The following is a 27,663-nucleotide window of genomic DNA, read 5'->3' on the forward strand; positions in this document are numbered from 1 at the left end:
AAACAGCAAACAAACTTGAAACTTGAAACAAATGGCAAATAAACTATACATGTACAACTATTCTGAAACATGGTCAATAACCTGGAAGAGTTTCACTGAGGGGAAATCAGTCAACATCCTCGTTCCATATGTCCTTTCGCCCAGGCGTCTGGGTTGCACACGTGTTGCTTAGATACATTGTGACCATGTTTGTTTAATTTGCCTTGCAAATGATCATTTTGAGAACTGCTAAGGTTGCTCTGGAAGTTGGAATTTAGAACGTTGGGATCTTTAAAGAACCAGTGTCCTATTTTCTTTCCTAACTATCCTTCCTAAACATCCTTGCAAACTATCTCCACCATCTCCCCAAACTATCTATCCTAATTATCTCTACCATCTCTCCAATCTATCTCTCCAATCTATCTCTCCAATCTATCTCTTCTAACCATCTCTACAATCTCTCCTATCTATCTATACCAAATATCCTGACCCTAGGACCCTAACCCAGTAGGGTAACCCTAACCCTAAACCTTTGTGATCTGATCTTGCTCCAGTTCCGGCAGCAGGATGGATATGTAAATCCCTTCCCTAATCCTGACTCCGCAGACAGAGATGAAGACCTGGTCTGGCCAGGGTGGGTGTCAGGGGAGGAGCAGGAGCAGAGGAGGAGCAGGGGAGGAGCAGGAGAGGAGCAGGGGAGGAGCAGGGGAGGAGCAGAAGAGGAGCAGGAGAGGAGCAGGAGAGGAACACAGGAGGAGCAGGAGAGGAGCAGGAGAGGAGCAGGGGAGGAGCAGGAGAGGAGCAGGAGAGGAGCAGGAGAGGAGCAGGGGAGGAGCAAGAGAGGAGTAGGGGAGGAGCAAGAGAAGAGCAGGAGAGGAGCAGGAGAGGAGCAGGAGAGGAACAGAGGAGGAGCAGGGGAGGAGCAGGGGAGGAGCAAGAAAGACGCAGGGGAGGAGCAAGAGAGGAGCAGGGGAGGAGCAAGAGAGGAGCAGGAGAGGAGCAGGGGAGGACAGGGGAGGAGCAGGAGCAGAGGAGGAGCAGGAGAGGAGCAGGAGAGGAGCAGGAGAGGTGCAGGAGAGGAGCAGGAGAGGTGCAGGGAAGGAGCAGGGGAGGAGCAAGAGAGGAGCAGAGGAGGAGCAGGAACAGAGGAGGAACAGGAGCAGGGGAGGAACAGGGGAGGAGCAGGGGAGGAGCAGGAGAGGAACAGGGGAGGAGCAGGGGAGGAGCGAGAGAGGAGCAGGGGAGGAGCAGGGGAGATGAGGAGCAGGAGAGGAGCAAGAGAGGAGCAGGAGCAGGGGAGGAGCAGGGGAGGAGCAGGAGAGGAGCAGGGGAGGATCAGGGGAGGATCAGGGTAAGGAGCAAGGGAGGCTCAGACCTCCCCAGAGTATGTCTCTTACCTGAAACTGATTGGGTCCCTGGAAGCGAGCGGAGGAGTCCTGTCAACTGGGTCTGACTGCAGGGCACAGAGCAGCTCAGGCTGGGTGAGACATGAAGAGACAGGCAGACAGACAGACAGACAGACAGACAGACAGACAGACAGACAGACAGGCAGACAGACAGGCAAACAGGCAGACAGACAGACAGACAGACAAGCAGACAGACAGACAGGCAGACAACGTTTCAGATGAGACTGGGACCAACTGCTGCCCTTTGCAGGCTCATATTTTAGGGTGGAGAGAGGGAGGGGGTGGGGGTTATGACAAGGGAGTGTTAAATGAGGTGGGTGGCCAACATTTATGACATTAGCTCCAATGACAAGGTCTGGCACTGGTCTGTTTAGTGACAGTAAAGCCTGTGGCCTGACTAGGAATATTTGGCAAGGGCCGGGGAGGGGGGGGGTCAGCGACTGAGGGGGGGCTAGGGGAGGGGGGGAGGGGCAGGGGGGGGGAGTTATAGACCGGGAATGGCAGGGGGGAGGAGCAGGGGGGAGGGGCCAACTGGCCCCCTATCATCCCTCTATCTGAATGAAAGGATAGAAGCCAGGCAGAGCATGCCCTGGCAGAGCATACCCTGGCCTTGGCTGCACAGACACGGTTCTACTGAGCCAGGGGGACACATTCAGCTGGCCAGGACCGTAACTCTTCCCCCGTGACACAAGTCAAGGTCCTGAAGAAGGTCAGCAATTCCATGACCAGCTCTGGCACCTTTCTGGTTACCAGCTAACACTTTGGACATTGGCCTTTTACCTCCACATTGAGTAACGGATTTGTGTTGTGGAATTATTGTGAACACACCGCAAAGGAACTGTATTGTCTAATAATCATATCGGGAGAAAATCATTCCTGTCAACAGGAAATATTTTACACAGATAGAATGACTCCAGACAAATAACTCAATGAATTTGAGCCATGGTGTCATATTGCTGTGTGTGTCTACACAGCAGATTATGTGTTAACAGACACCTGTGGGGTCTAGAAGGAGACTGATGCGCCACACCTGATGGTACCAGTTCTAGTACCAGATCAGTCATCTCCTTGACGACGGGTGTCCTTTATGAGATGGCATAGCTCAGTGGTTAGGGCATTTGACAGCAGATCTCAAGGTTGCAGGTTCAAATATCCCCTCTGTGCATTGTCTTCTAAACCAGCCCAACTACACCCAGAGGGTTGTTAGGGAGCCCAACCTGAAGATATTAGAGAGACAGGTGTGGAACTGTAGCTTTCTCCCCCTCAGTGTGGTGATGTTCTGCAGCTTTCTCCTCCTCAGTGTGGTGATGTTCTGCAGCTTTCTCCTCCTCAGTGTGGTGATGTTCTGCAGCTTTCACCACCTCAGTGTGGTGATGTTCTGCAGCTTTCACCACCTCAGTGTGGTGATGTTCTGCAGCTTTCTCCTCCTCAGTGTGGTGATGTTCTGCAGCTTTCTCCTCCTCAGTGTGGTGATGTTCTGCAGCTTTCTCCTCCTCAGTGTGGTGATGTTCTGCAGCTTTCTCCTCCTCAGTGTGGTGATGTTCTGCAGCTTTCTCCTCCTCAGTGTGGTGATGTTCTGCAGCTTTCACCTCCTCAGTGTGGTGATGTTCTCAGAGATCCTTTACTCCAGGTCATCAGGTGCAAGTGTGTGTGAGGGGCGGGAACAGGGGTCATGGCAGGGGGTCTGAGTGTGTGTGTGTGAGGGGCGGGAACAGGGGTCATGGCAGGGGGTCTGACCTCACGCGCCGACACCCAGACAGTGAGAGGAAGTAGAGCCTCCACTGACGCACTTTGATGACATCACAGAACGCAGAGCTGCCTGTGCTCGGCTCAGCCCACCCTCCCGGGAATGCAGAACGTCTGCGGCCGCTGGCACAGGAAACGCCCCCAGCGAAGATGCAAGGTGCACTTGATTTATCCATCAGACATGGCTGGTGGGAGGCTCTTCCTGCTGTCGTAGTTCCGTTCATACAAACCCTGAACCGCCCTGACTGCTTAGAATCGAATCCAGGTCACAATGGCGTCATTCCTCCACAGTTGTTTTGAATCAACAAACAGCTGTTGTCTGATCGTGCTCCAGTACAGTGGAAGGCAGATAGCCATCCTATCACTTCCTGTATTTGCATGAATACACAGACAGGCCTACAGCTCCACACAAGCCCCGTCTCCCTGCTCGAGAGACGACAGGCATGGAGGGTGAAAAGGTTGATCCCTGGCAGATTCTTTGAGGTGTTGAAGAACACGTAGCCTTTCTGTGTGACAGTGTGAAGCTGTCCTGATAAACCACAGCCAGGTCCTCTACAGCCCTGATAAACTTCTACAGCCTGCAGCCTCAGGGTTTATATTTAAACCAGTAGGACGACCCAGACCGCCACACCCCCCTGGGCCCTCGCCTCAGCCTCAGCCCAGACGTTTGGGATGGTGACGGTGTGTTGTCCTCCAGCTTTGTTTATAACCTCGATCACTTCTGATGAAGCACAGGCCTGATGAAGCACAGGCCTGATGAAGCACAGGCCTGATGAAGCACAGGCCTGATGAAGCATGAGCCTGATGAAGCACAGGCCTGATGAAGCACAGGCCTGATGAAGCACAGGCCTGATGAAGCACAGGCCTGATGAAGCACAGGCCTGATGAAGCACAGGCCTGATGAAGCACAGGCCTGATGAAGAACAGACCTGATGAAGCACAGGCCTGGGCCACTTGAAAGCCCTCTGTGGCCGCAGATGTGAAAAGGGCTATACAAATGAAGATGAATAGATAAGGATTTTCTGTGCTGTTTGGGCCTAATTGCAGTTGGAATCACCTGCTCCGGGTTCTTTGTTGAAGATAATTAACTGAACGCAGGCCTTAGTTACCCAGCAGTGAAAGAATGAGGACCAAGACCCAACCCCACCCTAACCCCTCTTCACTCCTTTGACACACATTTTCAAAAAGCCTTTTCTATAACACCATCCAATTGTTAATTTGCACTGGTATCTGGCAATCACCAGTCCCTGCTTCCAGGGAGCCAGTCCAACCCAGGACACTCAGGGTTAGGGTCTAGGGGTCATGGCCTGCTCCGACACCTCCCAGTCCTCCCGTCTCAGAAAACCAGACCTGGACTTCTGGAGGCTGCCATCCTGGACTTTACATTTGCCGCACAATACCATCCACCCCACCCTTTGTCTATAAAAATGTCTGTTATTGTTTTCATTCGATTTCAAAGGATTTTTCAAGAAGACAAGGGAACGCAGGGCCGTGTTTCTGTGACGGGGGCCGGAGGCTGGCTGGGCCAGAGGCTGGCTGGGCCGGAGGCTGTGCTGGGCCGGAGGCTGGCTGGGCCGGAGGCTGGCTGGGCCGGAGGCTGTGCTGGGCCGGAGGCTGGCTGGGCCGGAGGCTGGCTGGGCCGGAGGCCGTGCTGGGCCGGAGGCCGTGCTGGGCCGGAGGCTGGCTGGGCCGGAGGTTGGCTGGGCCGGAGGCTGTGCTGGGCCGGAGGCTGGCTGGGCCGGAGGCTGGCTGGGCCGGAGGCTGGCTGGGCCGGAGGCTGGCTGGGCTGGAGGCTGGCTGGGCCGGAGGCTGGCTGTGTGAACGCCTGCTGTCCGCCTCCTGCCTGCTGTCGTTATTCAGCTTCTACCTGGATGTGTTCTGACCGGACACCAACAGCCAGTGTGTGGTTCCTCACCTTTCTCCTCCCCTCATCCTGCCTCTCAGGGTTGGGGGGCTGGGTGATGGGGTCAGGGCTGGGGGGCTGGGTGATGGGGTCAGGGCTGGGGGGCTGGGTGATGGGGTCAGGGCTGGGGGGCTGGGTGATGGGGTCAGGGCTGGGGGGCTGGGTGATGGAGTCGGGGCTGGGGGGCTGGGTGATGGGGTCAGGGCTGGGTGATGGGGTCAGGGCTGGGGGGCTGGGTGATGGGGTCAGGGCTGGGGGGCTGGGTGATGGAGTCGGGGCTGGGGGGCTGGGTGATGGGGTCAGGGCTGGGGGGCTGGGTGATGGGGTCGGGGCTGGTGGGCTGGGTGATGGGGTCGGGGCTGGGGGGCTGGGTGATGGGGTCGGGGCTGGGGGGCTGGGTGATGGGGTCGGGGCTGGGGGGCTGGGTGATGGGGTCAGGGCTGGGGGGCTGGGTGATGGGGTCGGGGAGGGATGAAGGGATGAATGCAGATGTGGATAGAAAGCCCCCTCTCTAAACCACTCATGCTACACTACAGTAATACTACACAGGTGTTCCCTGGCTACATGCCCTGCTCATTCATAAAAGTGAAATCAACTGATTAACTGAACTTAAAACGTTCACCATCCCTGAGTTAAACCTTGCATTCCTGCAGGCCAGGATCAACCAACCAGGATCAACCAACCCGACACACCGGTCTTTGTCTGCTCTTGTTATTGTTTTCACAACCCTTCAAAGGGAACGCATGAAACAGAAAGGAGAACCCATTTTATAATGTTCCCATACTTCGTTATATTTTGACGCAGTGTAAACAATGCATTTCCGTTTCGAGAGCCCCTGATTATTTTCCTAATTTTCTACACACATCCCTACTGTCTGGGACAAAAGGCAGGGCGCAGTTTTTGTTGGCTCGGGTGAAAACGGTTGTTTTTACACACCTTCCACAATAAACATCCCAGGCCACAGTTTATGGTTTGAATAGGAGGGCAACCACATCGCCAGCTTTGTAGAAGATCACAAATGCTGCATGGTCGCACACCTGTCACAAGAAAGGTTCATTCACATAGAGGGCTTGCAACATAGGAAGACTGCATGGCTCGAGGTGATTGAACCAAATATAGAGAAGGGGTTGATGAATCGAAGAATCGTCTTTTAACAGTCTGCTGGCATCAACCACTGAGATACTGTTACAACTGGGCTTTTTGATGATCTACTGTACTGCCCTTGTTACTGTTTACATTTACATTACATTTAGTCATTTAGCAGACGCTCTTATCCAGAGCGACTTACAGTAAGTACAGGGACATTCCCCCCGAGGCAAGTAGGGTGAAGTGCCTTGCCCAAGGACACAACGTCATCTGGCACAGCGGGGAATCGATCCAGGAACCCTCTGATTACTAGCCCGACTCCCTCACCGCTCAGCCACCTGACTACTGTTCATATTGTGTTGCTGGTCGTTCTGGATAAAAGGGTGTGCTACATTCATAGACTACCTATAATGTGAGCCAGGATTAGAAGATAAGAATGAAATAAGTGTTGTTCTGTTAAAGACCTCTTCAGTCCTCGTTGCTAGTAACAGCGGCCACCACATGAATGATCATCGTCATCATTATCAGGGGTCAGATGGCTGAGCGGTTAGAGAGTCGGGCTATTAATCAGAAGGTTGTTGGTTTGATTCCCATCCGTGCCAAATGACGTTGTGTCCTTGAGCAAGGCACTTCACCCTACTTGCCTCAGGGAGAATGTCCCAGTACTTACTGTAAGTCCCTCTGGATAAGAGTGTCTGCTAAATGATAACACGTAAATGTAAATTATCATTCAATAGTAATAACGTTGACAAATTATGAATAATGATGGTGATACCCATAGAGTAAGCTATACAGATATTACAAAATATGTGGAATGATGCGGTTGTGATTTGATCTGCACTATGATCGGCACATACACGTGGCCACGTCAAATAAGACTAAAAAACTAAAATCCTGAATTTTGTAAAGAAATCTCAAGCGTCTCTCAAAAAAACAACAACATACAGACCTTGTAATAACACCATCAGGATATGTTAACAACAAACAGACCCTGTAATAACAACATCAGGACATGTTAACAACAAACATACCCTGTAATAACAACATCAGGACATGTTAACAACATGACATGAACGCATTACTTTCCCGACTGTTATCAGTATCAGATTAGGGGAAGGAGGATACACGAGGGGCGTGGCTTATTGCAAGAGAACTAGGCTTAACCAATAGGAGCTCAGGGTAGATAACCAACCTCCTGCACACCTCTATAGTAAATTCTTGCGTCAGCCTATCACAGCTTGGCTCGCTGAAATATATGGACCGACTGTGCTGCATGTCGCAATTTTCAGACTTGACAGTCGACTCGTGTCTTATTTCTTGGAAGACATCACTCCAAGCTTCGACTTCACCGGCGAGTTTCATCGGGATAAACTGCGAACAGACTGGAAAAAGAAGACATTCAACTGCGAACAGACTGGAAAAAGAAGACATTCTGCGTGTGTCCAAAAAGAGACGATTCCGGTAGTCACTATTGAAAGAAGCTGTCAGTTTTTTCAACGGAAAGGCTTAGACAATGACAGACGCGGTCTGATTTGTTCCGGGAAGTTTATAGAAAGCCAATTTCCTTCAATTTCAAGATTGCAAGAAAGTTAAACGATAATCCTCTGAGATGGATTCAAGCGAGAAGGTAAAGTCTATCTAAAACCACGAACCGGTCTGACGCTGCCGGGACGCTTTATGAATGCTTCTGTGTATGTTCACGCGCGCTCGAGTCTTGAAGGAGATTTCTAGAGATGCAGTTTGCTGTAAGCTAACTTACCAAAGAATATAAAAAGTCGAGTAGCTAGGTAATTTGCTTAAGTTAACTTTTTAAACAGCAAGTACGCTTATCTACAGAACCTCTTCTCTTTCGCTAATGTTTGGTCGAAAACCTGGAAAAAGAGTTAGACAAGCTCTGTTGGCATTCTGCTGGTACAATAGCTCCACAATGGAGGTTTTTAAACGTGGATGAAACGTCATGGCTAGTTAGCTAACTTCAGCTAACGTTAGCTATGTGACTGTTGATTTTGCTGTCTCCCATTCAGAGCAGCACAGGGTCAGCAGCTATCTAGCAGTGTGCTGGTCTACCGAGCTGCTCCGTAGATAACCGGCGGCGTCAGTCCTCTCTTCTATCTGCCGCGTGCACGATGGCAAGACTTTTTCATGAGTCACGTTCCGCGTGGGGGACATCTGCCGCCTCACTTCTGGGCAAGTGTGTGTGTGTGTGTGTGTGTTTTGGGGGTTTGTGTTTGGATTGTTGCTAGGGTCTGAGTGGCTGTGTGTGCCATGACAAAGGATGGTGTGGATCGTGGTGTACGTGTGTAAACCTATCTGGATTTGTATACAGTGATCTTCATCTCCCTCTGATTAAAGTTAATTTGTTCAATTTATTAATGGATTGCTAGTACCTAGTAAGATGGCTACAAGATAATTGTACCCATTTAGATCAATGTAAAGGTTATCAGGATACGAGTCCAGACTCCACTTATGACAAGATAATACAGCTATATTAGTCTAAGCCCGTGATATTCTTCAGGGGAAGTCGTGACCCAGCCTGTGTTTAGTATGGCTGCCTGGTGTTTTCAGTGCGGGCACACTCGTGTTTGACAGCTTATCTTACATCCCTTTTTTTCTCCGTAACAAGTGAGCAGCAAACACAGCTGACTGATGCCTTATTTGGCGCGTCTGTGTGACTGTGCCGTGCCGCTGTGGTGTGGACGTGAGGGTGAGACGGTCCGAATCCCTCAGAGACAAAAGGTCTGCAGATGGTCTCGAGACCGCAGGGACTTGGTCCTTATTGACAAATATAGGGGTCATGCTTTCCACTAGCATCCCACTTTCACTCTTTTTCACACTCTTTCTCTCTCTATCTCCCCCCTTCTGGCTTTCTTTGTCTTTCTCTATTCTCCCTCCCCCAGTCTCTCTCCCCCCAGTCTCTCTCCCCCCAGTCTCCCCCCCTCTTTCCCTCCCCCCCTGTCTCCCTCCCCCCAGTCTCCCTCTCCCCCTGTCTCCCTCTCCCCCCGTCTCTCTCCCCCTCTGTCTCTCCCTCCCTCTGTCTCTCCCCCCCAGTTCCTCCCCCCATCTCTCTCCCCCCTGTCTCTCTCCCCTCCTGCCCCCCCCCCCTGTCCCCCCTCCCCCTGTCTCCCTCCCTCTGTCTCTCGCCCCCCCTGTCTCTCCCTCCCTCTGTCTCCCTCCCCCTGTCTCCCTATCCCCTAGTCTCCCTCTCCCCCTGTCTCCCTGTCTCCCTCTCCCCCTGTCTCCCTCTCCCCCCGTCTCTCTCCCTCCCTCTGTCTCTCTCCCCCCCTGTCTCTCTCCCCTCCTACCCCCCCCTGTCTCTCCCTCCCTCTGTCTCTCCCCCCAGTTCCTCCCTCCCTCTCTCTCCCCCTGCTCCTGCTGTTGTAATCACCACTGTGTTTCTGCTCCCTGATCTGGGAGCGTGTGTCTAGGCTAATCCCCCAGCTCAGCTGCCACTCACACCACTCAATAATCAGCATCTCGTGGTTGGGCTTTGCATACTTGACTTGTGTCTGCGAGGTGTGTGTGTGTGTGTGTGTGTGTGTGTGTGTGTGTGTGTGTGTGAGGGCTCGTTGATGTACAGTGAAGAGACTTAGAGAAATACTGTGGTTTTAAACCTCATGTCGGTCGTAACAGCTGGTGTGGGTGAGATGGAGAGACCTTCTCCCCAGGCTGAAGGTGTGGTGAGAGGGGCATCTCTCCAGGGTGAAGGTGTGGTGAGAGGGGCATCTCTCCAGGGTGAAGGTGTAGTGAGAGGGGCATCTCCCCAGGGTGAAGGTGTGGTGAGAGGGGCATCTCTCCAGGGTGAAGGTGTGGTGAGAGGGGCATCTCTCCAGGGTGAAGGTGTAGTGAGAGGGGCATCACTCCAGGGTGAAGGTGTGGTGAGAGGGGCATCTCCCCAGGGTGAAGGCCAGCACTCCTGTAGTGACTTGCAAAGCGTTGACCTGCTTGGCATCTTGCAGTAGGGCCAAGCCCACACTGTTTAGTCAGTCAGTGTACACAATATTCATCCATGTAATAATATCTGTGTTCCTTCGTACACTTTTATAAAATGTTTCCTTCCACCTCCCTCCCCCCTCCCCCCTCCCCCCTCCCCCCTCCCCCCTCCCCCTCCCCCCTCCCCCTCCCCCCTCCCCCCTCCCCCCTCCCCCTCCCCCCTCCCCCCTCCCCCCTCCCCCCTCCCCCCTCAGATCAGGTTAGCGGTCTGTCATCGGCCGGGGATGACCAGATCCAGGAAGTCTTCACTCATTCAGGTGTGTGAACAGTGAGTCACGTCCTGAGGAGGAGGGTGTTTACCTGGGCTCGACTCACACACCTGCTTGTGCTGGGGAGAGGCCTGTAGAGCTGGCCTCAACCTGACCTCCAGCGGCCTCTGTCCTTGCAGAGATGATGATGAGGGGGGGGGGGTAGCTGGCCTCTTGATCTGCTGTCAGCTGCTATAACTACTGAGCTGCACACAGAGGTTGTTGCTACAACCCGGGCTTGTGATAAATAGACTATACATATCGTATAAAGTATGACATATTATGAAGTATGAGGTATTCACATATATACACACATCATGTCCTCAGTGTTGAAATGTCTGTCTGTCAGACTTACTCACTGCGCTCTCAGCCTCCAGTGTGTGTGTCCGTGTGTGTGTGTGTGTGTGCAGTGTTTCCCAAAATAATTCCTTCGTTAATAATTCGTTACACAGAACTTTATTATATTAAATAATAATCTAAAGTGATTCACACCTTCAGAAAATTAACAACAACAAACAACTTCTGCATATGCAGGCAGCGTGTAGGCTACACCCTACACCTCGTAACTCACCATCCTGTCCTCTTCTGACTGAAGCTCAGATGACTAGAACCATAAGTGGCTTTAAAGGACCAGGGGTGGAAGTGTGCTGGCTGTGGAGAGGCTGGTTGTGGAGAGGCTGGCTGTGGAGAGGCTGGTTGTGGAGAGGCTGGCTGTGGAGAGGCTGGTTGTGGAGAGGCTGGCTGTGGAGAGGCTGGCTGTGGAGAGGCTGGTTGTGGAGAGGCTGGTTGTGGAGAGGCTGGTTGTGGAGAGGCTGGCTGTGGAGAGGCTGGCTGTTGAGAGGCTGGTTGTGGAGAGGCTGGTTGTGGAGAGGCTGGTTGTGGAGAGGCTGGTTGTGGAGAGGCTGGCTGTGGAGAGGCTGGCTTTGGAGAGGCTGGCTGTGCTGGCTGTTGATGAAGAGAGGCTGGTTGTGGAGAGGCTGGTTGTGAAGAGGCTGGTTGTGCTGGCTGTGGAGGCTGGTTGTGCTGGCTGTTGATGAGGAGAGGGGATTAGGACTTGGTTGATCCTCAGTGAGGAAGTTGCTCTGTTACCCACTTCACCAACGGGATGTAACTCCTGCTGTTCACCCCCCACGCTGGTCTGTCAGCTGCCCCCCCCCACCACCTCCCACGCTGGTCTGAGGTGAGGTGAGCCTGTGCTGTAACACAGCCAGCAGCAGCTGTGAGGTGAGCCTGTGCTGTAACACAGCCAGCAGCAGCTGTGAGGTGAGCCTGTGCTGTAACACAGCCAGCAGCAGCTGTGAGGTGAGCCTGTGCTGTAACACAGCCAGCAGCTGTGAGGTGAGCCTGTGCTGTAACACAGCCAGCACAGGCTGTGAGGTGATCCTGTGCTGTAACACAGCCAGCAGCAGCTGTGAGGTGAGCCTGTGCTGTAACACAGCCAGCAGCAGCTGTGAGGTGAGCCTGTGCTGTAACACAGCCAGCAGCTGTGAGGTGAGCCTGTGCTGTAACACAGCCAGCACAGGCTGTGAGGTGAGCCTGTGCTGTAACACAGCCAGCAGCTGTGAGGTGAGCCTGTGCTGTAACACAGCCAGCAGCAGCTGTGAGGTGAGCCTGTGCTATAACACAGCCAGCAGCAGCTGTGAGGTGAGCCTGTGCTATAACACAGCCAGCAGCAGCTGTGAGGTGTGCAGCATGAGAAACACTGAGGGGACAGGAGAACACAGTGTGTATCACTGTTTAGTAGTTTGACTTCAAGGTTCCATAAAAGGCCTGGACTAGGCTACATGTATCGTGGTCTTGGTCAGGCTAGACGACCTTGTCGTACTGCAGGCCGCACAGCCACATCAGTGTTGAAACCATGCTGACATAATAATGTATGACATAATGGTGACTGGGCTGAATTTCCCTCTCGTCACGCCCAGCAGCTAGCTCAGCTAGCTCAGATTCACCTGGCTCCCGTCTGAGAGAAGCCTGGTAGGAACACCAGAGAGAGTGGTTATGGTTCCCTGACTGCAGCCTTGTCTAGAAGATGTGTGTGTGTGTGTGTCTCCTGGCTGTTTCCTGGTGTGGGGGAGGGGGTGCGGCTTCCTAGAGTTCTGGCTGGGGCTAAACACTCATGTTATGGAAATCTCTCTCCGTGTGTGTGTGTGTGTGTGACAGACAAGCCAAGGTGTGTGTTGTGAGACGGGTGGGAGGGGCTGGTATGTAGGTTAAAGGTAAAGATGTCACAGAGGACGTCTTCACACACACTCCAGTCTCAGCTGGGATAGAGCTAGTTCACATCTCATATTCATGAAGTCCTTCAGGCTCTTAAAGAGACACATACAGCAGTGTGAAGTCCTTCAGGCTCTTAAAGAGCCACATACACATACAGCAGTGTGAAGTCCTTCAGGCTCTTAAAGAGCCACATACACATACAGCAGTGTGAAGTCCTTCAGGCTCTTAAAGAGACACATACACATACAGCAGTGTGTGTTTACTGCCTCCAGAGTTCAGAGAGGGAGGGGGAGGGGGGATGTGTCATGACATCACAGGGTTGTGTCATGACATCACAGGGTTGTGTCATGACATCACAGGGTTGTGTCATGACATCACTTACTGGTGATGCTTACACAGGAAGCTACAACCGTTAAATTACCCACAGCTTTTAATGTGTGTGTGTTTGGAAACTGTTCCTACATCATACCCACGACACACATCTGAGCTGGTCTGGGGCTCCGCCCTTAGTTTGTAGGTCAGCCAATCAGAAACCAGGAAGCTTAGAGCTGGAAGGGTCATTGAGTCCACAAAGGAATGCTTTAACCCAACACAGGATGTTAATGTACAAACACAGCCTGGAACACACACACACACACACCCTCTAATGCCACTTGCTCTCCCCCTCCCAACCCGTAACCACAGACGAAGACATTCCAGAACCACGGCGAAGACATTCCAGAACTCACAACAATGTTCTAGCTCTCTGAGAGTAAATATTCTAACATGTATACCATGTAGGCTAGACCTTTTAAAACTCCAAATAAAATAAGGTATCTGGCTTCCATATATCCTCCGCTCCTCCTTAGAGAACAAGCCCTCAGCTCAGCCACAAGGTTAGACTGCAGCAGATTATTCCCATGGAATCTGGGTCCTAGTCACAACACAGCAACCAGCCTCGACCATTCAGCTTCTCTCTAACGTCAGAACAGTCATGTCATTATCAAAACAATACCACAGATAGACAACCCCCTGCACACACACACGCGAGCGTGGACACACACACGTCAGAAACAGGGTATGGATGATGTCCATGTGTCTTTACAGGATAACGATGTGGCCCCAGCTATGAGGAGAGGGTGGGTCTTCTGAAATGAGACTGTTGTGTAATCTCCTGTTCTAGTGATCATGAAAAGGGCTGCGGCCTGTTTTCTCTTTCTTTCTTTGGTTCCCTCCCTCCCTCTCTCTGAAGGGCAGGCAGCAGTATTTACTACATGGAATGAGGAACATGCTGGAATCAAGTCCACCATGTTGTCTGAAACGACAGGAACAGGGACAATGACTGGAGCCCCTCCTCCCCCTCCCCGTCCTGCTCAAAGGGCTGGGTGTGGTGGAGGTCTTCTAGCCTGGCTGCCAGCCCAACTTCTCCCCGCCCAAAATAAATTTGTTCGGGAAATTGGGTCTGGAGGGTATTGGGGACCAACTACAGAAAACCAGAATCTGGGCGAACCAATGAAATTGCCAGGGCGGGCTTTATACGATGATGGACAGATGATCAACAGTAACGTAATCACCTACGTAACAAAAGAGCGCTTAAATTGAATTCGTTTTGAACAAACATGGCTACCGCTGGAGATCTGGGATGTTGTGATTCTGCCATCGAGTCTGTTTTAGAAGACATCGACAGCGCATTAATTTTGAAAGAGGAACAGAGAGACGCAATCAAGGCATTTGTCGATGGAAAATATGTTTTTGCCGTCCTTCCTACGGGATTCGGTAAAAGTTTAATTTATCAGCTGGCCCCCGATGGAGTTGTAATCCTAAACGGAAGAACTTCGTATATGCATTGCCCTTTATTGTTTCGCTCAAAAAGGTTGACCGTGTGAACAAGTACTCTCCCTACCCTTAAATTAATTTTACAACACCGGCAAAAATCGTTTGTATTCATTCTTCAAGCATACTTCAAGTCTGCTTGTAGTTTAGTTCTGTATGACAACAACTATGCGTGTGCTTAACATACGTCACATACTCTGTTGCTCTGATTGGTTTGTAGATCTATCCAATTGAGCGAAGAGGCAATTTGTTTTCCAGGCTCGTTTGAAACACGCCCTGTAGTCAAAGCCCAACGGGAGAGTTCTCAAACTCATATTCTGACTAGAATTATGAGTATGACAACGTCAGGCTAGAGGTCTTCGTGGTCCTCAGGGAAAGGAAATGCAGCTGAACACGCTGTGTTTTAGATAGCGTTTAAAAAAAAAATATATATATAATAGTGGTGGGCCGTAATCGGCGTTAACGTGAGACTCTAATCGGGCGAATAAAAAATATCGCCGTTAATCTATACTCCAAGTTGGGTTGGGAGCTGGGTGTATACTACGCAAATTATGATGACTTTCAACTTGATATTTTTGTGCGGAAGCACTGAACACCGAATTGCACTGTAGGGAGCGAGAAACAAGTCTTTGAACCTGTGTGTATGCCTTGTGAAATTATCACATCAAACCTGACGTGCTAACATGGATGCAGCTATGAAGCCGCCTGTGTTTGCTTCAGGGAAATTTTATTTTTAAGAAGCTTCCCTATTGGAAACCTCGACTAGGTTGTTTGCACCTTGTGCTATGCGGAATTCGTTTACTGTAGGAGTTCTTCCAGTCTCAAATACCACCGAAACGCAAAGCATCCCTAATGCGGAAGATGCCGGGCCAAGCACTGATGTAGCGCAGGGGGAGGTCTTCGTCAAAACCATGTTTGAGTGCAACCGAGACAAGCCCGTCAGCACAGCTCTATCAGCCAAGCTAACTAATCTAATAAACAGTTAATAAACACGAGTACATTTTATTGAACATTATCATAGCAGACCAGCTTTCTCAAGCAGTTTGTGAGATTAATCTACATTAACGCCAAGATTACAGTGAAATTAATCAAGATTAAAAAAAATTAATCTATGTCCACCACTAATATATAACGAAACGCCATATGTAGCGGCCAGTGTTGATTCTGTGGCGCACCGCCACAAATTAGTCTATGTGTGGGAAACACTGGCCTCAACAGTGCATCGTTGGTGTGCATGTTTCACAGTGCACAGTGTGTACTAGGGTTAGGGTTAGTGTACCTACAGGCGACACAGTGTGTACTAGGGTTAGGGTTAGTGTACCTACAGGCGACACAGTGTGTACTAGGGTTAGGGTTAGTGTACCGACAGGCGACACAGTGTGTACGAGGGTTAGGGTTAGTGTACCGACAGGCGACACAGTGTGTACTAGGGTTAGGGTTAGTGTACCGACAGGCGACACAGTGTGTACTAGGGTTAGTGTGTGTAGTGTGTACTAGGGTTAGTGTGTGTGTGGATGTTTCCTTCTTGCTTGTTCTTAGTTCCCAGCCCCACCATCATTCACTGTTGACATGCTGAAACAGCCTGTCATGGCATCTGAAACAGCCTGTCATGGCATCTGAAACAGCCTGTCATGGCATCTGAAACAGCCTGTCATGGCATCTGAAACAGCCGGTCATGGCATCTGAAACAGCCTGTCATGCCAGCTGACAGGGGACACTGTCCCTGTCTCCCCTGTCTCCCCATGTCTCCCCTGTCTCGCCTGTCTTCGTGTCAGTGCAAGGTTCTCTGTGTGTGTGTGTCCTAAATGCAGGTCACGCTGCTTCAAACAATGTCTACAAACACAAACATTCCAAACGTTCTACTTCTGGTTTTGTCCTGTTAAGCTGCACAAGTTGTTTTTTGCACACATGCTAATACATTTTGTATTGCGTGTGTGTGTCTCTCTCCTGTGTGTGCGTGTGTGTGTGTGCGTTGTCTAACTCCTTGTGTCTCTCTCTACAGAAAGTGACCTTCCCACTGATGCTGGCTGTTGGAGCTGCTGTGATTGGCTCGCTGCAGTTCGGCTACAACACCGGTGTCATCAATGCACCACAGAAGGTGAGGAGGTGGTGGGGGAGGAGATGGGGGAGGAGAGGAGGGAGGAGAGGAGGGAGGAGAAGAGGGAGGAAGAGGGGAGAGGAGGGAGGAAGAGGAGAGGGGGGAGGAGAGGAGGGAGGAAGAGGAGAGGGGGGAGGAGAGGAGGGAGGAGAAGAGGGAGGAAGAAGGGAGAGGGGAGAGGAGGGAGGAAGAGGAGAGGGGGGAGAAGAGGGGAGAGGAGTGAGGAAGAGGAGAGGGGGGAGGAAGAGGGGGAGAGGAGTGAGGAAGAGGGGAGAGGGAGTGAGGAAGAGGAGAGGGGGGAGGAAGAGGGGAGGAGTGAGGAAGAGGGAGAGGAGGGAGGAAGAGGAGAGGGGGGAGGAGAGGAGGGAGGGAAGAGGAGAGGGGGGGAGGAGAGGAGGGAGGAGAAGAGGGAGGAAGAAGGGAGAGGGGAGAGGAGGGAGGAAGAGGAGAGGGGGGAGGAAGAGGGGAGAGGAGTGAGGAAGAGGAGAGGGGGGAGGAAAGAGGGGAGAGGAGTGAGGAAGAGGGGAGAGGAGTGAGGAAGAGGAGAGGGGGGAGGAAGAGGGGAGGAGTGAGGAAGAGGAGAGGGGGGAGGAAGAGGGGGGAGAGGAGGGAGGAAGAGGGCATGAGACATGACATGTGCATGTCTGACCTCCATGTTTTGCCAGAGTAGCTCCTCCCTCCCTGTCTCTCTGCTGGGATGGTTTGGCTGGTCAAGCTGAGTCTCTGTTCTGTGTGAGAAAGATGAGGGGCTAAGAATAACTCTGTGGTAGGGACAAGTTGTCCCACCGCAACCCCAGTCCTCCTCACTATTCTTCTCTCTCTCTCTCCTCTCCTCCTCTCTCCTCTCGTCTCTCTCTCCTCTCCTCTCTCTCCTCCCTCCTCCCTCCCTCCTCTCTCTCTCTCTCTCTCTCTCTCCCCCTCTCTCTCTCTCTCTCTCCCCCTCTCTCTCTCCCTCCCTCCCTCCCTCTCTCTTCTCTCTCTCTCTCCTCTCTCTCCTCTCCCCCTCCCTCCCTCTCTCTCTCTCTCTCTCTCTCTCTCTCTCTCTCTCTCTCTCTCTCTCTCTCTCTCTCTCTCTCTCCTGGGGGGCAGTACTTTATGAAAGTCAGTTTCCTTTCAGTTCAGTCAAAGACAGCTTTGAAAACAGCTGTACTTTCAACACGTGCTATTAGTACGTCTGTTTGGATACGAGCGTGCAAACGGATCCTAAACAGGAACAGAGCTCTTGAGGTCAGAGCCCTGAGCTGGAGCCCAGGATGGTGTCTGGAGCTGGGCCAGATCCCCAGGGGCAGTCCTGCCTGTACAGACACAAGCAGCAACACCACAACCCCTGCTCCTGCACTGGGTTTACCAGAACGTGCCGGTTGCCTGGATACAGGCAGCCCCCCGCCTTTCCCTGTGTGTCAGGTGAGGTGGCATGTCTCTTCCTGCTCCGTGCTGCCGTTGACGACAAAGCGGTGCTGGGGATGGTTTCCTCCTCTCTGGAACATTCCTCTGGCGTCACATGACCCTCTTCAGTAAGGGCATCTCAGATTAGATCAAACATCTCAAGGGCCCATAGCTGCTGTTCTGCTGTTACCCTCCCCCATCTCTACCAGCCTCACCTTCCCTCCCCCATCTCTACCAGCCTCACCTCCCCTCCCCCATCTCTACCAGCCTCACCTCCCCCTCCCCCATCTCTACCAGCCTCACCTCCCCTCCCCCATCTCTACCAGCCTCACCTCCCCTCGCCCATCTCTACCAGCCTCGCCATCCTACCCCTCCCGCATCTCTACCAGCCTCACCTCCCTTCCCCCATCTCTACCAGCCTCACCTCCCCTCCCCCATCTCTACCAGCCTCACCTCCCCTCCCCCATATCTACCAGCTCCCCTCCTCCATCTCTACCAGCCTCACCTCCCCTCCCCCATCTCTACCAGCCTCACATCCCCTCCCCCATCTCTACCAGCCTCACCTCCCTTCCCCCATCTCTACCAGCCTCACCTCCCCTCCCCCATCTCTACCAGCCTCACCTCCCCTCGCCCATCTCTACCAGCCTCCCCTTCCCCATCTCTACCAGCCTCACCTCCCCTCCCCCATCTCTACCAGCCTCACCTCCCCTCCCCCCATCTCTACCAGCCTCACCTCCCCTCGCCCATCTCTACCAGCCTCACCTCCCCTCCCCCATCTCTACCAGCCTCACCTCCCCTCCCCCATCTCTACCAGCCTCACCTCCCCTCCCCCATCTCTACCAGCCTCACCTCCCCTCCCCCATCTCTACCAGCCTCACCTCCCCTCTCCCATCTCTACCAGCCTCACCTCCCCTACCCCCATCTCTACCAGCCTCACCTCCCCTCTCCCATCTCTACCAGCCTCACCTCCCCTCCCCCATCTCTACCAGCCTCACCTCCCCTCCCCCCATCTCTACCAGCCTCTCACCACCCCTCCCCCACCCTGACCAGTCTCACCTCCCCTCCCCCACCCTGACCAGTCTCACCTCCCCTCCCCCACCCTGACCAGTCTCACCTCCCCTCCCCCATCTCTACCAGCCTCACCTCCCCTCGCCCATCTCTACCAGCCTCACCTCCCTCCCCCCTCTCTACCAGCCTCACCTCCCCTCCCCCACCCTGACCAGTCTCACCTCCCTCCCCCACCCTGACCAGTCTCACCTCCCCTCCCCCTGTGGTTGAGGGTGTGTGAGTGATCAGATCAGAGGCTACACTCTTTGAGAGGCTACAAGAGCAGAGGTTAGACCAGCTAAGGCTGCAGGTGGGCAGGCAGGCAGACAGGTGGGTAGAGAGACAGACAGGTGGGCAGGCAGGCAGACAGGTGGGTAGAGAGACAGACAGGTGGGCAGGCAGGCAGACAGGTGGGTAGAGAGACAGACAGGTGGGCAGGCAGGCAGACAGGTGGGTAGAGAGACAGACAGGTGGGCAGGCGGGCGGGCGGGCGGTGCAACCAGCGAGCAGATAAGTAAACATAGTAACATTTGTACACACAGTAATCAGCCATGGGTCGTGTGTAATGAATAGACAGTGTTCTTCATTGTGTCAGAGCAGGTGGCCTGACCAGTTCTGCAGCTGAACGCTGCCTTCAGCTGAATGCTGACAGTACGACATCAGTCAACTGTCAACACTACACATTCACTGTTCCTTTCCTTTCAGTGAGAACACATCACTTAGCTAGGGGCCTTCTGTACACAGTGAACCTGTTAATGTCTTAAATGCAAAATGTACCTTTAAGATCCTCTGTCCTAGCCTGGTAGGGTTGAAGGGAGAGGGTAGGGTAGACAGTGTTTATCAACAGAGAGGAGGGAGTGGAGGAACAGGAACATGACATCACATCTCAGAACACCTCACGCCTACTTCCTGGTTTGAGACGCCGCCCTCTGCTGCCCTCTGCTGGCCATTGTTGACGCTCTCCTACCGTTGTGCTCATGTTTTGCCTCTCTCCCCCTGCTTCAGACCATCGAGCAGTTCCTGAACGAGACGTGGTTTGAGCGCTACCAGGAGCCCATCTCCAAGACGTCCCTCACCACCCTGTGGTCTGTGTCCGTAGCCATCTTCTCTGTCGGAGGAATCTTTGGCTCCTTCTCTGTTGGACTGTTCGTTAACCGCTTCGGAAGGTACGCCTGCTCTTCACCGGCTCATGTTTTAGAAAACTTGAAATGTTGTGTGTGTATTTACCTGTGTGTGTGTGTTTGTATTTACCTGTGTGTGTGTGTGTGTGTGTATGTAATTTACCTGTGTGTGTGTGTATTTACCTGTGTGTGTGTGTGTGTGTGTGCAGGAAGAGGTCCATGCTGATGGCTAACTCGCTGGCCTTCATCTCGGCAGCCCTCATGGGTTTCTCCAAGCTGGGTGGCTCGTGGGAGATGCTGATCCTGGGCCGCTTTGTGGTGGGGCTGTACTCTGGCCTATCCACAGGGTTCGTGCCCATGTACGTGGGGGAGGTGGCTCCCACTGCCCTGAGGGGGGCCCTGGGCACCCTGCACCAGCTGGGCATCGTGGTGGGGATCCTCATGGCACAGGTGGGACTACACAGGGGCTGGGGATTGGCTGGGGGAGGGGAGGGGCTGGGGGGGGCTGGGGGGGGCTGGGCTGTGTGTGTGTGCGTGCCTGTGTATGTTCCTCCACAAACTCTATCTTGATTACCTCTTTTTTGTGTTTGTTCTGTGTGTGTGTCTCTACCTGTGTGTGTGTGTGTGTGTGTGTGTGTGTGTCTCTACCTGTGTGTGTGTGTGTGTGTGTGTGTGTGTGTGTGTGTGTGTGTGTCTCTACCTGTGTGTGTGTGTGTGTGCAGGTGTTTGGTATGGAGGCTCTCCTGGGGAACGCGGCCCTGTGGCCCTTCCTGCTGGGCTTCACCTTCCTGCCTGCGGTGCTGCAGTGCATCCTGCTGCCCTTCTGCCCAGAAAGCCCCCGCTACCTGCTCATCAACAAGAACGAGGAGAGCAAGGCCAAGACCGGTCAGCACACACTCTGACACACACACACACACACACGCCCTCTGACACACACGCCCTCTGACACACACACTCTCTGATACACACACACTCTCTGATACACACACTCTCTCTGACACACACACACTCTCTGATACACACACTCTCTCTGACACACACACACTCTCTGATACACACACTCTCTCTGACACACACACTCACGCACTCTCCTCCCCCCCTCCCCCTCTCCCCCAGCTCTGAAGAAGCTGAGAGGGACGTCTGATGTTGGCGCGGCGATGCAGGAGATGAAGGAGGAGAGCCGTCAGATGATGAGGGAGAAGAAGGTGACCATCCCAGAGCTGTTCCGCTCTCCTCTTTACCGCCAGCCCATCCTCATCGCCATCATGCTGCAGCTCTCCCAGCAACTGTCAGGCATCAACGCTGTAAGGCTCCGCGCTATCACACACACACACTACACACACACACACGCAGACACACACACACACACACACACACCAGTCTCGTAGGAACACTCTAGTCCTTTACTGTAGTCCAACCTCTAGTCTTCACCTTTCATGTTGTGAGGGGACGATGGTGTTCCACTGTCATCAGGACGTTCTAACCCCACAGCTCAGACACACTTCACTCCACAGGGAACAGATCCTCAGAGCTTCAGATCCTCAGAGCTTCAGATCCTCAGAGCTTCAGATCCTCAGAGCTTCAGATCCTCAGAGCTTCAGATCCTCAGAGCTTCAGCTCCTAGTGGCAGTATTGAGCTTTACATTTACATTTATTCATTTAGCTGACTCTTTTATCCAAAGCGACTTCCAAGAGAGAGCTTTACAAAGTGCATAGGTCACTGATAATAACAACAAGATAGCCCCAAAGCATTGCGGGTAGCCAAAACAAGCACACATTGTGAACAACCAAAAAAATAAGTGCTAAAGGGAAAAACCATAAGAGCATGTAGTTAAGCAAATTATAATTTAAACAACATGAATCTGTAAGTGCAAGTGTACCTGTAGAAAACAAGCAACAGTACAATAAAATTAAAAAAATATTAATTAAAATAGAATACAACAGTTAAATCAGCTACCACTAACCAACAAGAGCAACAAGTCTCTATATTACATTTACATTACATTTGCTGGTCTTGACCGGTTCCGTCTGGTTCTGTGTGGCAGGTGTTTTATTACTCCACCAGCATCTTTGAGAAAGCGGGCGTGGCCCAGCCGGTCTACGCCACCATCGGCGCCGGCGTGGTCAACACGGCCTTCACCGTGGTGTCGGTAAGTAGCGGCACTCTGGGAGGTGAAGGAGAAATCAAATGTTTATCATTAAATAACAGATGATGTGGTATTTTAATATAAGAGGGACTTTGTAATGAATGCTGAGAAAACATCAATAAATGGTGTGGTGTGTTGTGATTGGTCCCTGTGACTGACCCCTCCCCCCTGCTGTCCGTAGCTGTTTGTGGTGGAGCGGGCGGGGCGCAGGTCCCTCCACCTGCTGGGGCTGATGGGGATGGCCGGCTCTGCTGTCCTCATGACCATCGCTCTGGCTCTGCTGGTGGGTCTTCTCTCTCACACACACACACACACACACACTCTCACTCACACACACACACACACACTCTCACACACACACACACACCAGGGGCTCCCCCAGGACAGGGAGGGAAGCTGTTAGGGGGGGGTCTGACAGCATACCGGCAAACCCACGTTTTTGACAACGTAGTTAAGGCGGCAGGTGTATGTTGCTTTGGCGGCCGCCTTAACTGCAAAGTGCTGCAAGAAACCCTACACACACACACACTTACTGTGACCCTGTGCTCCTGGCTCCTCAGGACCAGCTGCCCTGGATGTCGTACATCAGCATCGTGGCTATCTTCGGCTTTGTGGCGTTCTTTGAGATCGGCCCCGGGCCCATCCCCTGGTTCATCGTGGCTGAGCTGTTCTCCCAGGGGCCGCGGCCCTCGGCCTTCGCTGTGGCCGGCTTCTCCAACTGGACCGCCAACTTCATAGTGGGCATGTGCTTCCAGTATGTGCTGGTGAGTGGAGGAGGATGGAGGGAGGGAGGAGGAGGTGGAGGTGGATGTTGTAGGACAGTGTGTGTGATACTGCAGATGTGTGACCCGCCCTCTGTCCCCCTGCAGGATCTGTGTGGCCCCTACGTGTTCGTCATCTTTACAGTGCTCCTGCTATGCTTCTTCGTCTTCACCTACTTCAAGGTCCCGGAGACCAAGGGCCGCACCTTTGACCAGATCTCCTCCGGCTTCCGCCAGTCGGCTGGCGGCAGGGAAAAACACTCCCCCGATGAGCTCAACAGCCTTGGGGCCGACTCCCCGCTCTGAGCCTCCCCCCTCTGCTATCTCCACCCATCACTTCTCCCCCCATCACCTCTCCCCCCATCACCTTTCCCCCCATCACCTCTCCCCCATCACCTTCCCCCTCCGCCTCAAGGAGAGTCGGGGGAGGAGAGGCCCTCCTCTCTACTGACTGATGTAACTACTGACACTTTTATGTCCTCTACACCTGATGCCCCCCAGCCCCCTCCCTCCTGACGCCCCCACAGCACAGATGGCACTAGGACCTGGCAGACCAGGGGGAGTGGTGGTTCATGGGGGAGGAGCCTAGGGCAGCTGGGGAAGACATGGTTCTTTTTTAAAGAAAACAAGATATTAACCAAGGTTGATTGTTTTTTGGGGGGTCAGCAACCATTTTGTTTCATGGAAATGCTTGATGTTCCTTCCCCCTCCCCCCTCCTGTGTTACTGTATCTGTTTAGTCTGCAGCCTCTGCTGCCGAGAATGAAGTTCAACAGGGTTCTCTGTGTCCTGCTCTGAGAGGATCAAGACTGTCTCTCCTCAACACCATCTCTGGGTGCCCTGAATCATGCCGTACACCGTGTCACGTGACGCTTGTGTCACGTGACGCTTGTGTCATGTGACGGTCAGTTAAAGACAAAACACAACCTAGTTTACAGACGAGCTGAAACGGCATCTCCAGGGTTCAGTGTAATTACGTACCTCCTGAGGTAAACATGATCAAGTACTTCCTGAGGTAAACATGATCAATTACCTCCTGAGGTAAACATGATCGAGTACTTCCTGAGGTAAACATGATCAAGTACTTCCTGAGGTAAACATGATCAAGTACTTCCTGAGGTAAACATGATCAAGAGATGGCCATAACATTTGGAGGAATTAGATTTTATAGTGGCGAACATTCTAAGGTGTCACGCTGTTGTTGGCTAGCTAGCGAAAGAATAGATGTGTTCGACTTCATGCAGCGTCGAGGCTAGGTCACTGTGACGTATCCATCAAAGTACCGTGAGATCGATTCGAGAACTGCCGGCTGTGTAGCCGAGCGCATTTTCTCAAGAGCAACTGCACGGGCTCGCTATTTCATGATTGGCCAGACTCACACACAACAATTTTGACGCGTGTTTTGTATTTATTCTGACACCTTCAGTTTCGCCAATGCTCAAAGCCTCCTCACTAACGGAAGCACTCATCATATTTTGTTTTACAAAAAGATTTAATATTGTCAGTTGTTGGAAATGTTTTGGCATATTTTGTTAAATAGGTGTACATTAGTGCCAAGGATGGGATCTAAAAGAGATTAAAATACATTTTATATTTCAGCTCAACATTAACGTCAGACTGACATGTAAAATCCAAATCAGATTCACAAAGCCAGCGGTGTCCTTAAAGGGTTTCCTGACCAGTGATCAACCAGGAAGCAGTATGAGATGTTACCAGGCATGTGCTTCACGTGTCTCCTGTATGAAGCTCACATCACATGTTAGTAAGAGGCCGTTATCGTCCTGTGTCCGTCTCCCACGGTTACAGGTCGCATCTTTCCAAACAGGGACCAAAACGTCTGTGTCTCTCTGCCTTAACAGAGCCTTCCTCTTGTTTTCTTCTTCCTGAAAGTGCTTCTTCCACCCTCTAGGGGGCAGCGTTTCTCTGCCCCCAGCCCCAGCCTGTGCTGCCTTGTGGGGTTTGTCCTGTAAAGGCCAGTTCACACCACTCCATCAACGTCTAACAAACGCCAAACATTCTACTGCTGGGTTTAGAATGTTTGGAAACATGACTGTAATTTTCACACTGCCCTAACAAACACCAATAGGGGTATCACACCACACCAACACAACCCACACCTACTGGCTGTTGGTGTTTGTTTGTTAGTGTTTGTTTCAGCTGTGTGAACTGGCCTTAACACCCCAGAGCCTTCTTCAAATTCTCGACAACATTCTCTTTGTTGGAAGATGTCACTTCTAGTCGCAGAGTTGCCTTACATCAGTCACAGGTGTTTCTCAGTGACCTGGCCAGTCAGAGCTCTGAGGTGTCTCTCAGTGACCTGGACAGTCACTGTGTGGCTGTTCTGGTTGTCTTCACAGACAGTAAACACAACTGCTGCCTGCATCAACTCTGTCCTCATGCCCTAGTTACTGTCTGACTGCTCTGTCCTCATGCCCTAGTTACTGTCTGACTGCTCTGTCCTCATGCCCTAGTTACTGTCTGACTGCTCTGTCCTCATGCCCTAGTTACTGTCTGACTGCTCTGTCCTCATGCCCTAGTTACTGTCTGACTGCTCTGTCCTCATGCCCTAGTTACTGTCTGACTGCTCTGTCCTCATGCCCTAGTTACTGTCTGACTGCTCTGTCCTCATGCCCTAGTTACTGTCTGACTGCTCTGTCCTCATGCCCTAGTTACTGTCTGACTGCTCTGTCCTCATGCCCTAGTTACTGTCTGACTGCTCTGTCCTCATGCCCTAGTTACTGTCTGACTGCTCTGTCCTCACGCCCTAGTTACTGTCTGACTGCTCTGTCCTCATGCCCTAGTTACTGTCTGACTGCTCTGTCCTCATGCCCTAGTTACTGTCTGACTGCTCTGTCCTCATGCCCTAGTTACTGTCTGACTGCTCTGTCCTCATGGCCTGGACTGCTGTGTCTTCCGCTTTGACAAACTGCCCCTTCTTTGAGACTTTTTTTTTCTACTTGTTGGAAAAAAGAATTTTGCTGCACTTTATCCTCAACAAGGCTGGTTGTTCCATCTCTGAAGATCCTGTGGCATGTGGACAGGGCCTTTGAGCTGTATCATCCAGCAGTTACAGAGACACTGATGACGGCTACCGCAATAACATACCCTGTCTGACGCTGCTTGGCTTGTCTGGTGAAACACCCACATGCACAGGCAGGAACACACCAGGGGGAACTGGAGGGTTAGGGTACACAGCCCAGTGCAATCTAAACTTCCATGACACATTGTGTGTGATGGCTCTGTTCACATGCCTGTCCATGATTGTGTGTGTGCACAAGTGTGTATGTGCATGTTTTTCTGTGTGTGCGAGGGATGTGTGTGTGACTGATGTGTGTTCACACGGCTGTGTGTGTGACAACGATATGTTCACACTGGACTCTGGATGGAAAGCACAGCATCCTGGTGCCTTGTTCGTTCAGGATGACCAGTGAGTTACTGTCCAACATCCACATGAGAAGATGTGACTGTTAGATGGACAGCTGGTTAATGTTCTTTCAGACAGAGATACGTGACAACATGTCTGGTGTTGATGTCATCACACTCGTCACTGTTTAGAAATCACTGTTCGCCTTTCAACACAAGAAAATATCAACGCACACCATCACCTGATCTACTGTTAATATTAGAAGATAGCGGACCGAAATGTATAAACTACTTTGTAGAGATGAATATTACTAGTATTTTATGTTCTATGTCTATTACGGATATAGTAAACCAGCCTACCTACTTTTTTCTCCGATTTCTTTTGCTATCTGGAGATATATATTGAAAAAGAAATTTTTAAAACTAACACAATCTTACTTCAGCGTGGCATCGGACTGTTGAAGGATAACTTTTGTATTTATTAGAAACTGTAAATTATTAGTTGTTTTTTTTTTTCCTCCAAATTTAGTACAAGTGTACATGGAACTCGTGTAAGCGCCTTTCCACCAGGGAGAGAATTCATCCGCGAGGTCTGAAAGTGCAGTTGTTTTGTTTCTATGCTCAGACGTGTTTGATCAGATGTGTAAATCAATAAAACAATTCAGGCACATGAGAGACTCGGTCTGCTGTTTGTTTCTGCCTGTACTGTCTGCGAGTAATAATACTACAGTATACTAAAACATACTATGATATGTTTAGTCTATGCACCTGCCCACCAAAGTAAATTCCTTGTTTGTGAACACTTACCTGGCGATTAAACGCAATTCTGATTCTGATATACTACAGTATACTAGTAACAGTAATTATTGTGGCTTCCTGCAATAACAGGGCAATAGACCCCGCCTCCACCAGAGGAGTTAACACCAGTGAAAAGAATGTCACTTTTTATGTGTTTAATCAACAACAATTTTCGTATTAACATTTTGTGTATTATACACTAGTTGCAAAACAAAATATGACATTTATTGCTGCAGTATCCTTGCAACTTCTTGGAATTATAGAAGTAGCCTACAGCGCCCTTGGATGCAAGTCGCCTACATTACGTAACAACAGCATTGTGATGCAATGTAAATATTTTTTCAGACTTTTTGATTATGTTCAAATGTATTATAACCTGTACACTATTGTTAACTTAGATGTAAACAGCAAGCACATACCTACAACAGTTTCTCAGGCACAACATGTTGATATGCATTGTGACACCATGTAATGATGTCATAATGGGCAATTTCATACTGAAATATAATGTTTGTTCCATAGACATATATATGTCTATGGTTTGTTCTGTTCATTC

At 51.5% G+C, this 27,663-nt stretch overlaps 1 protein-coding gene and 1 long non-coding RNA gene across 2 annotated transcripts; both read left to right on the forward strand.

The window, feature by feature from the left end:
* The first annotated feature begins 7,364 nt into the window (after positions 1 to 7,364).
* LOC124464757 (solute carrier family 2, facilitated glucose transporter member 1-like) lies at positions 7,365 to 26,979 on the forward strand. The gene is made up of 10 exons (XM_047016588.1): positions 7,365 to 7,747; positions 16,390 to 16,485; positions 19,924 to 20,084; positions 20,249 to 20,489; positions 20,762 to 20,924; positions 21,156 to 21,343; positions 22,085 to 22,189; positions 22,368 to 22,469; positions 22,747 to 22,950; positions 23,056 to 26,979. Exons 1-10 carry the CDS (start codon positions 7,730 to 7,732, stop codon positions 23,251 to 23,253), a joined length of 1,476 nt encoding a protein of 491 aa, XP_046872544.1. The 5' UTR covers positions 7,365 to 7,729; the 3' UTR covers positions 23,254 to 26,979.
* LOC124464758 lies at positions 11,230 to 12,834 on the forward strand. Its single transcript, XR_006955756.1, has 3 exons — positions 11,230 to 11,543; positions 11,583 to 12,002; positions 12,042 to 12,834. It is a non-coding gene; the product is annotated as an uncharacterized LOC124464758 (long non-coding RNA).
* Positions 26,980 to 27,663: the final 684 nt, after the last annotated feature.

This window comes from Hypomesus transpacificus, unplaced genomic scaffold (assembly GCF_021917145.1).
Source record: "Hypomesus transpacificus isolate Combined female unplaced genomic scaffold, fHypTra1 scaffold_417, whole genome shotgun sequence".
Classification (NCBI taxonomy): Eukaryota; Metazoa; Chordata; class Actinopteri; order Osmeriformes; family Osmeridae; genus Hypomesus; species Hypomesus transpacificus.

Coding starts and splice junctions, on each gene's coding strand:
- LOC124464757 (XM_047016588.1), top strand. Junction 16,486..19,923: donor TCATCAATGCACCACAGAAG/GTGAGGAGGTGG, acceptor CCCCTGCTTCAG/ACCATCGAGCAGTTCCTGAA. Junction 21,344..22,084: donor AACTGTCAGGCATCAACGCT/GTAAGGCTCCGC, acceptor TCTGTGTGGCAG/GTGTTTTATTACTCCACCAG.